This window comes from Lytechinus variegatus, chromosome 7 (assembly GCF_018143015.1).
Source record: "Lytechinus variegatus isolate NC3 chromosome 7, Lvar_3.0, whole genome shotgun sequence".
In the NCBI taxonomy this organism is placed as follows: domain Eukaryota; kingdom Metazoa; phylum Echinodermata; class Echinoidea; order Temnopleuroida; family Toxopneustidae; genus Lytechinus; species Lytechinus variegatus.
This window is the reverse complement of record NC_054746.1, coordinates 9965546-9976589: the sequence shown is the minus strand read 5'-3', so window position 1 is coordinate 9976589 and position 11044 is coordinate 9965546. Positions and strand designations below refer to the sequence as shown.

At 38.5% G+C, this 11044-nt stretch overlaps 1 protein-coding gene across 1 annotated transcript; it reads left to right on the top strand.

The window, feature by feature from the left end:
* Window positions 1-208: 208 nt before the first annotated feature.
* On the top strand, window positions 209-10843 carry LOC121418407 (WD repeat-containing protein 25-like). The gene is made up of 7 exons (XM_041612251.1): window positions 209-336; window positions 3215-4131; window positions 4947-5077; window positions 5483-5653; window positions 7570-7710; window positions 9175-9405; window positions 9927-10843. The coding sequence occupies exons 1-6, from the start codon at window positions 272-274 to the stop codon at window positions 9400-9402; spliced, it is 1653 nt and encodes a 550-aa protein (XP_041468185.1). The 5' UTR covers window positions 209-271; the 3' UTR covers window positions 9403-9405; window positions 9927-10843.
* Window positions 10844-11044: the final 201 nt, after the last annotated feature.

Here is an 11044-nt window from a genome sequence, read left to right as displayed (position 1 = left end):
AGGCCCACGATCAATTAGGCAAAACAAATTTTCTGAGTATTTCATTTCTGAGCGTTGTGAGTGATGTCTATATTTCGATCCATAAAATGTGGATTTTTTTCCGACTCTGCATGAGCAGGGACGTGAGGGGGAGACCTGCTCTAAGAATATACTAGTATACAAAATTCTTTTTTTTTCCGTTTAATTTGGATCTCAACGTTATACCATAGACTTTTATTCGACTCCGAATCAGATTTATCTTGAGATTAGACTTTAGAGCTTGCCTGGAAAAATGGACAGAATTCAAGTTTATGCGAGCTCTGACAGCGAAAGTGATCATGAAGAGTTTCATGAAAGGTAATATTCTGGCAAAAATGTTTAGGTCCGCTTCACATTTTATATATTACCCAAAACGTGACGCTTTACATGGTACTGCCGTTTACCGTCATGCGCCAGCGGTCGTTCTGATCGGACACGGGCTGGTTCGGCGTAAAACTGCATACGGTACCGGTACCGTACTCTGCTCAGCTCAGCGGCACTCGGTGCGAATGTGTTTGCGTTTGTAACTGTCTTATACCCCTTTCATAAACCCAATTAAAATGAATTAGGCGGCTAATAGCAGCATAATTTGGTCGTAAATTTGGAAGAGGACAAGAGTTATCCGCATTACTCTGATGCTGCTATTATCCGCATAATAGCAGCATCGGGATAAGATTTTGAGTTTATGAACGCATTTCCAAATAATGCGGATAATTGCCATGGTGCGGTCACAAGGTTACCCTTTTCCAACACAACCGCATCGGAGGGGGCGTGTCCAGTTGTCATGGCGATTATTCGCCTTTTTCAGGACGGGCGCTCGTAAAAATAATGCGGCTTATTTTCGGAGTTTATGAACGCAATTTTTATTGAATTATCCGCATTACTCTTAGGCGGCTAATTGGAGGATAGGTTTATGAAAAGGGTATTAGACCATGATGTAGACTGGAGTCCTGGGCTGGGGCCGATTGCACGAAAGGGTCTTTCCAAGGATCGTCTTTCGTGTCGTCCATATTTTATGATATGCTATAAGCGGGGTGTTTCTGAAATTTATGATAAAGAATAAGATTCGTTAGTTTGCTTTTATTCTTAAATCAAATTTTATACAATTTCATTATATATCACATCACTTTATAAACAAATATTTTGTTTATTTTAACGGACGAATAAAATATGTTTGCAGATGATTAATTTAATAAAAAATGGGCGACACGAAAGACGGTCCTTGCAAAGACCCTTTCGTGCAATCGGCGCCTGGCAGTGGCACTTACCAGTTGCAAGTTGCAAAAACTCAACTGCATGCTAAGTTAAACATGGTTTGAAAGGAAAAACTTCCACAGGCAGATTGTCTGCACCGCCCGGTGTGTGGCCGCTTAAGAATAAGATTAACAAGTTAAGTTAAGCAAGGCCTAGACCAAAAGCTTCGGTCTCTGTTATGTTGGTTGTTCAGCTGAACTCCGTTGGCTTCACTCACCAAATACAGGGACCGAAGTTCTAGCGCGATCTGTACAGGGGACTCAATGGCCATATGTTTATGTACTTAAGATCGGATTAACGGGGAAGTGAATTTGCACGACAGCCCAGGTAAGTCACTGTTTTTGTTCCTTTTAACTTGATTTTTCTCTGTTTTTTTGGCAATTAAATGAATTAATGCCAAAAGGCAATATTAATTTGCATTTTGGTCGCATTAATTTTCAAAATTTTTATTCATTAAAGACAAAAATTGAAGAGCCCCGACGGGGGGATTTTGCATTGCAAGTCCCCTAATGGTGGCTGCACGATAGCGAGCCGTCTGTGTACAGTACGAGGAGAAATTAAAAAAAAACTAAATGTTAAAAAACTCGAAACAGACGGCTGCCAGCTGTCTAAAGTTAAGCTAGCCTGGAGGCGTCTGGGGAGTGAAAGTCATATAGATCTACTTTTATTATTTGTAATTGTCTTGCTAGTGATTGCAATTTTCCATTGAAGTATTAAAGGCCAAGATGGCCGCTTGAATAACCAGTTAGTGTGCAAGACCCATCTAGTAATTTGACACAAGCTTTCTGTCTGTGAAGTGAGAGATTAGGACAAATGGAACAGACAAAGACAATCAGTTTAGATCTTGTCAAGACTCAAATTTTCTGTTTTGAACTTTTAGTTTTGATCCCTCACTCTTACACAATGTATTAAGTATCAGTAACAAAAAAGGCATTAAATAAAAGAAAAAAAAATACAGCATTTGACATTTCAGTTGTCATTAAATTGTTAATTTTCTTCTTCCCAAGCCTCCTTCCACTTTCGATTTCCAGTAAAATTGAGCTTAATGTTATTTGTTTGAATTGTGTGTGAAGTATGATCATAACTTGTTACTTTCATTAAAGTATTTTCCCGGGGGGGGGGGCACTTCCATTCACGAGTGGATACCATGCGCGACCATGGGGTCTCGAAAAGCACCCTAAACACGTATTTTCCATGTTCTGAAAATGCACCCCTAAACAAGTAATGGCATGTGAAACCTTACCCTTAACTAGTATTGGAAACAAAACAATACTTTTGGCAAGTATTCCCTGAATTGAACCCCTAAACAAGTGATGTGGATAAAATAGCGATATTTTATTGATTATGTCACGGGCCCGTCGATCGTGGGTTTTACCTTTACACATCATTAATTTTGGTTTTGTATACGGCCCCACCTTCCACACCTCGCAAAAATCGGACTCTAAACACGTAGTGTTGGGGCAAAAAGGATATCCTTTTAATTTTGTTTTATCATCCCTGCAAATTTGACCCTAAACACTTAGCTTTCCTAGCGAAATAGATACCCTTTTTTCATTATTTTTGTGTTTTTGACACCCTTTTCACGTTACGTACGTAATGTGCCCTATCGTGAAAAAAAATCCTTTTTACATGTTTTTTTGGTTGCGCATGGTATCCACTCGTCAATGTAAGTGGCCCTCCCGTGAGTATTTTTAAGTGGAAGTGTTCCAACATTCAAATTGTGATATCTAAATGTCTTTGTTTACTTGATTTCCCATCATTTAATTAATAATATGTTCTTATAATTTGCATGAAAAAAAATGATGAAATTTAATGGGGAAAAACAATTTCCAATAAAAATTGCTTGCAAATTTTGGGAAGTGTCATTTTTAGTAATCCCCCAGAACAAACCCATGCAGATTGACAAAATGACAATCGATGTTATTGCTTCCTTTTGTTGTAGACCCTTGAAAAAGAAGACGTTCCACCAACCTAGAGTAAAAATTGCCCTCCAAGCCTCGGCTGAAAATAAACAGTTTCAGTTTCATTCATCTGCTGAAAGACCAGCTCTGGATTCTCAATCAAGAGGATATGGGACTTTCCTGCATATCAACAACCCATCAAGGGATGAGTCACCTAACAGTAGCATTTATGGTTCAACAAGAAAGGAGAAGCAGATGTCACACGATCATCATTTACGGCATAGCCAGACCAATGGGTTAAAAGGTAGACCTGTGAAAGACCATCGGCAAGAACCCCCACCTCTGAATCACCAGTATGACAGCAGAAGTCGCGAGATGACCTTTGACATTTTGCACCAAATGATGCAAGAATGTCGGCAGAATTCAGAGAGAAATCAAGAACCGTCACCCATGAATCAGCAGGATAACCGTCTTGACAGTGGATTTCAGAAACAAGAACAAACTCCAAAAAGACACTGTCAGGGATCGGGACTGACACCTTACGTTCCAAAAAGGTTGAGGAAGTCCAATAGTAGTAGCCTAGATGAGGATCAGAGACATGGTAATTGGTCAAAGAAAAACAACCCTGATATTTTTTCACCTGATCCTGTAATTGAATCCAATATTGAACAACCTACATCATGCTCAAAACCACCCAAACGCCTTTTTTGCAATTTTGTTCTCCACGAAGGACCCGTTACCCACGTTGAATGGAATATTCCACAGTTCAGCCATCTGTTGCTGTCTAGTTCTATGGATAAGACTGTTAGGATATGGAACTATTCTACTCAAAGGAGGTGTGTTCAGACTCTGAGATGCCATGAAGGGGCAGTGAAGGATGCACAATGGAATGCAGACGGTCAGCTGATACTTAGTTGTGGGTTTGACAAGACTGCTCGCCTCTCCGATGCCCGCAGTGGTTAGTCATTTTGAGTTTGTTTTATGTTTTACACATATGGGCTATTCCACGGTTACTCACATTACATTTGGAGACACCTTGACTCATACTTGGAGCTGTAACTCCATTATTATTGATAAGAACTAAACATCTCCTTATCACAACAAAGTACACAGTCTGACTATCCTTTGTATAAAAACAAAACTTGGGAAATTCTATTGTGCTCCTGGCAAATCTTTGGAATGTGTCGGTTACTCACGTTACATGATTTGGACCAACCTGTGGAATTGCCCATATATGTATTAGGAATGTCATGGTGATATGTGAGAGATTCATTAAAAAAAATCCCAGGTATATTGTTTATAATCAATCTACATTATTTGATGAATATATCCTCATTCATTATATACTTCTGGTACTTCTCGATTTTTATAGATTCATATATGTGATGTTTCAGTTCTTAGAAACAAATATCATGATTACCAGGTAAAAATAAAATTCGATACTACAGAAAAGATAAATGATGATAAAAAGTAGTTCCTCCAATAAATGTATTCAAAGTTGATGCATAAAATCTTTGTGTTTAGATATGAATAATTCCATTGAGGATATTTGTACCTTTATAGTCAGTATGTCAAGTGTTCAGTGTTTTTAACTTAGATTAAGTTAGCCATTTTCCCAACCAATAAAAGATTTTATATTTTGCCCATTGAAAGCAATTACTAACTGGTGTATTGTGATGGCCTGCCTTAGGCACAGTTGGTTTAATAAGTTATTTTATTGGTCTATCACACCATATTGTGAATTCCTTTTGAATTTTCATCTTTCAAATACAGGAACAAATTTCCAGGTTTTTGACCATTCATCCTATGTGACGTGCATCAAATGGCATCCCACCGACCCACAAATGTTCATAAGTGGCTCCTATGGCTCTACTATGTACTGCTGGGATACAAGAACAGGCTCTGTAAGTAAATCAAATATACAGAGAAAATTGTTAGTTTGTAGTTTAAGAATAAAATAACTTTTAATAATCTGGTTATGAGGCGTTATTGATAGACGTACATTGTACATACATGCATATAAGAACTTTACTGATTTATTATTTCCTTGGTCATCAGAATCAATTGGTCATTCCAACACATAATATGTGTACATCCTCCACTCCCTTGGTAGTATTCTATAGTTTTGTTGATCGATGGGGTTCAGAGAATAATTTCATGGTGTAAATCGATATATAAAAATCACTTTTGAAATTCGAATTTGCTGGTATATTGTTATACATTCGTAATTTTGTATGGATAACTATTAAATTGAATCATTGCAGAACTTTTATTAATCCACTCTTACACCATTTGTTTTCTCCTTTTAGATTGTTCATCAATATGCAGGCAAACTTGGTCAGATCCTGGCAGTGGAATTCATCAACAATGGTACTGAGTTTGTTGCTACGTGTGACACTGTCAGTCGAGATTCTACCGATCGAACCATCATGGTCTGGGATACGAAGACGGCCGCTCTTCTTTCAAATCAACTCTACCATGTAAGTTGGGTATTCGTAAAGGAAATGAGTAACTTTTTGAGGTTTGCAAAAATCCTGTGCCATAAGTGCTGTCAGTATATGCATTAATGTTTTTCAAGAAAAATCCTGAAAATTTTTAATGATAGTAAGTTCTTGTATAGCGCATAACACATTATGAATAACGTCTCTATGCGCTTCCAAAGGACTTCGATATTATTACTCTGGCTGTAGCTCAAGCAGCTTTCACGCGCTCGGTATTTCAAGGAATAAATTCCTTTCATGTACCCATTCACCTCACCTGGGTTGAGTGCAGCACAATGTAAATTAATTCTTGCTGAAGGAAACTACGCTATGGCTGGGATTGGAACCCACGACCCTCTGTTTCAAAGTCTGGAGACTAATCCACTGGGCCACAATGCTCCACATTTTATTTCATGATTTGCCTGCTTTGCAATAAGTAAAGAGTGATTAATTTCCCTCCAAATTATTAGACCTTTCTTTCCCTAGCGCATTTTTGTTTTGTGGAGCAAGGATCAGGTCTGTTGCTACTTCACAAAAATGGTCAAAATATGACTAGGTAACAAATAAGTTGTGCATAAGAGTAAGGACCAGCTGATAAATATTGATACGCAGTGTGAAAGATGATTAAAAACCACTACAGCTATTTCACTCCTACATGTAGATCAACATTATTTGAAAAGATGAAGACGTATCCAGTTACTTTGATCATCTCATATTAATTGGAATTAATCTGTGGTTGAATTCTTAGATTGTATGTGACACCACAGTCACACCAATCATGCCATTCAAAAGATCATAATACCGTAAATAACGGTGTATTAACCGCACCTTTTTCTCGGCGGGGTAGAAGCAAAAGTCGGGGGTGCGGTTTATACACGGTGACGGGTCTGAGCCAGCCCGCCGTAACCCCTCCCGTACATGTACGATGTCTGCCAGTTCACAACACATCGAGTGGCCGGGCGTAGCCGCCCAGGCAATGTCGTTTAGAGGGGTATGAGCCGCGGGTAATGGGAAGCGATTATTGCAATATTAATTAAATGTTGTCCATAACAAACGCACTCACCTTCATGACACTAATTTTGACTTTATTCTCGATTCAAAGTAGTGAAGTTCCCTGACTAATTTAGAAGAGACGCCAAGCATACTCGGTAATATTTTGTCACCGCTGAGCGAGAGTTGAGTGAGCTTAGAGATTGCGTTGTAATGTGGTTACAGTGCGACTTAAGCTGGCGCTATTCAAAGTCCTGTTTCGCGTCAGCTTGTTTTTTTTTCTTTCCTGTTTGCTTTTCATAAGATACCATGTAAACCACGCACGAGAGAGACGGCACGAAGCCGTAAAAAAACAACTGGAAAAAATGCCAATTTCTTTGTTTCTTGAACCTTCCTATAATCCCGTATCCAAAATTCATGCTAAGACATCAAATTTCTGAAAGTGATTGTGAGATTGTGATGCAAGAAATGTGAATGTTTCTTCCTCCTACGCTGGGAAAGACACAGATCATAATTTGATGTACTGGCATGATCCTGGTACTGTATCGTAGTTTGCAATGTAATGGCAGTGCTGTGTGTGTGTACACTGTGACTGTGAGGTGAGCGAGTGTGTAAGTTGCCAATATTGGCGGGACCGTTCTTTCTTTCTAACATTTGTAGATGAATTGATCAAGAACAGCATATTTCTGCATACCGGTAATCTCTTTGGATACTTTGAAATCTTAAAAGCTTAGATTTTGTTTCTCCGTACCTCAAATATGCATGTAAATGTGAGAAGATTTTTTTTTTTTTTTTTTTTTTTTTTAGTCCAAAGTTGGGGGTGCGGTTAATACACGGGTGCGGTTAATACACCGTTACTTACGGTCATAATAGCTTTGATCAGTCTTGAGTCAATTTCATGATTTTATGATGATTTCTTCTTACAGGAGAAGTACACCTGCTGCAGCTTGAAGTCTCATCCTACAGATGATGTTTTCATGGCTCAGTCCAATGCCAACTATATTGCTCTCTTCTCTACCAGTAGGCCTTACCGACTCAACAAATACCAACGCTTTGAAGGCCATCAGGTGGGTCTTTGCATTCTCTGATCTCAAAGGCCCAGTATTCTGATAGCAGGTTTAACTTAAACTCAGGTTTAAAGTTGTGGTTTAAGTATGGGAAGCCAAAAGTATCAAAATTTTTTATTGAGTTGAACGTTTCTTATGTTTACTGTGCTCTTTCCTGATTCATCGATGGTGAAAACAATAATATATTTATACTTCCTAGACAATTATGAATAATTTGAGAGCCAAATTAGCTGAAATACGTTATCTTTACCGTAAGTGATTTATGAAACAATTGGCCATCCATACTTAAACCACAACTTTAAACCTGAATTTAAGGTAAACCTGATATCAGAATACGGGCCTTACTATTTAAAGTTCAAGCCCATCCCATCAGCAAGTTGATTAGAATAAATAGAGTAAAATAAGAAAGTTGTGATATAAGAATAGTCATTTAATTTCAGTATTAAGTAGGAGATGTACAAGTGAAAAAGCTGGGTCCCGTAACACAAAGGTTAGCTATTGATCGTAGGCTTTATTTTCATGATTGATTGTATACTGTGGTCAATGCAATCAATCGTAAAGATGTTCTTCTACGATGATTGCTAAGCTTTGTGTTACAGGCCCCTGATGTCACCTCCAACACAAAGGCAATTTTGATTATGTGATGTCATATCACATCCAATTTTGAATAAATTTGCAGCATTATGTTTGTTTGATTTTAGTCTCTTCATTGAAATCAAATTGTTAGGGTGGATTTAGGTTCTGACACATATCTGTGTTAAGCACTCCAAATATCTGTGGCTTACAGTTAAATATGAATAGGTCATGTAAGTTTTGTCTCGCCTGCATAGCAGAGCGAGACTATAGGCGCCGCTTTTTCAACAACGGCGGCAGCGTCAACATTGAAACCTTAACCAAGGTTAAGTTTTTGAAATGTCATAACTTACAAAGTTTATGGACCTAGTTCATGAAACTTGAACATAAGGGTGATATGTATCCCTGAATATCTTGCGCATGTTTCAGGTCACATGAACAAAATCAAAGGTCATTATAGGGTTAATGAACTTTGGCCGTGTTAAAGGTATTTGTTGAATTGGCATCATAACTTAGAAAGTTTATGGATCTACACATGTAGTTCATGAAACATAGACATAACGGTAATGAAGTATGAATGATTGTTTTGCACGTGTCTGAGGTCACATGATCATGGTCAAAGGTCATGTTGGGCAAATGGACGTAGTGTTTTATTATCATATGGGTGTTTTCTTTTGCTAATAATAGCTGTTTTCAAAGTCTGCAGTGCTACTATATCAAATCGCGTAATGCAGGCGAGACTGCCAGAGGCTTTCCACTTGTAATTTCAACTTCAACACATTTCTATACTGGATATATATGCCATCGACACCAGTTAGTTGAAAATATAAAAAACATATTTACCTTGATGGTACAATGGCTGAGTAGCCTTTCTCTCTTCCCTTTCTGCAGGTTGAGGGATACAGGATCGGTTGCGACTGTTCCCCCGATGGCAGTTTTGTGGCCAGTGGCAGTTCTGATGGAAAGGTGCATATCTACAGCTACAGCAGCACCAAGCTGACAAAGACCCTTGGAGGTGGTCAGCAGGAGGGCGCCTGTACTGATGTGGCGTGGCATCCTGTCGTGCCTGGTGTCCTAGCCAGCTGCAGCTGGGATGGCAAAATCAACGTCTGGACCTGAGAGGTACTGTCTTTCACATACTCTCAAACCTGCTGTAGCATCTGCCTGTAGGACCACCACTCTATAAAAGCCATAATTTGAATTGTACTTGAATTGTTGAACAATGTATTACAATGATCTGTCCAGAAAGACCACCTATTCATAAAGAATAAATTCACCGTCTCCCTTGGACGGTCTTCAGAGCATATACATGTTCACTGTATTGGTTATACTCAATGTTTGAACAGTCAAGTAAGAACGACGTGACTGATTATGGTGATTTGTCCACAAACCTTGGTAATTTCTGTTATTCCTTATTCTTTCATTTGCTCCCACCCTAGTAGATACGCAAGTGATCCATTCTTTCAAATGATATTCACTTATTTTGTAAACAAGGGAATAAAACGTTAGCCTAAGTTTGTTCATACATGAAGGTGTATCCTAAGATGAAAATGTATGGAACGGAACAATTCTAATGGCTATACTCTATAATTGTGGTTTGCAGTGCTTTGACTCCATTTCTCCTCCCTTACATAACATGACAGAACCATCTTCAAGATGCAACTGGCTGCACATTTGATGCCGATCTGATGAAGACGTCCTGCAGTATTTACCTGCAGAAGCCATCCTAAATAAAGATTGGCTGCCGATGTCACAAGAAAGGATCATCACCCGACTGTGAATAACTGGCCGATTCAGCAACTCTCCTTGATGTGCTGTTCACATGTGGTCATCTTTGGAATGCATGTGTTCCATACAATGCTGCACTGAGGAAGATCTTCTGCAGAAGCCATTGAAGAGACAAACTGGCTACTTATCTCACAGGGAAGAATCGTAACCTGAGTGTGGATGGAGGACCATTTTACTTCTTCCTCCTTTAATTTAAGAAGAGCTTCAACAATATTATTTTCTTCATTCTAAATGTACAATAAATAATGATATCATCTCATCGTAAAAAATATAAAATTGGATTCACATTGCGCCTTTTTCAGAGGATACAGATTGCTGTTTAATGCATATAGATAGTTTGGATTTATTTTAAAGATTTTTTTCCCAAACCTTTTTTAACAGGTTGAGTGAGGTAATGTTTCGTAAAGTTTGACAGGGTTTGTTCCACATACTTAGAGCAACATAAATATTTGACCACTAGAAACAATCCTTAAAATACTTTTTCTTGCACAGATATTCCTCTTGTGAGACAACTTCTTATACAACTAAATAATGAAAGTTTTGAAGAAAAAAAAATTACAGTCTGAAATCTCTTATCCGTACACGTTCGGACCAGCACCAATCCAGATAGGGGATTTATCCAGATCTGGGAGACCCAATATTAAATACCTACAGCTGCCTCCCCAATGGTAGCTACATGTAATCTATTGTAATGGGCGTAGACAGACAGTATTCACTGCAGTGTCAGTGCAAATTATAGACGTTTTTTTACAGAAATAAAATCGATTGGTTGCCAAAAACTCTTGGATAATTTACCTTCAGATTCATCAAGCATACCTCGAATGAAACTAAGTTAGAAATTTTAATCATCACAGCAGGCATCACAGCTTTGCAAAGTCAGCCATTGTTACACTGACTGTAGGCTCAAACGTGATAGATGGTGCTGTACGTAATGCAAGACAAGCTTAGCTCGCGAGACATGGCAAACGTTGTT

Coding starts and splice junctions, on each gene's coding strand:
- LOC121418407 (XM_041612251.1), top strand. CDS start 272: ATGGACAGAATTCAAGTTTATGCGAGCTCTGACAGCGAAAGTGATCAT. Junction 4,132..4,946: donor CCTCTCCGATGCCCGCAGTG/GTTAGTCATTTT, acceptor TTTCAAATACAG/GAACAAATTTCCAGGTTTTT. Junction 7,711..9,174: donor AACGCTTTGAAGGCCATCAG/GTGGGTCTTTGC, acceptor CCCTTTCTGCAG/GTTGAGGGATACAGGATCGG.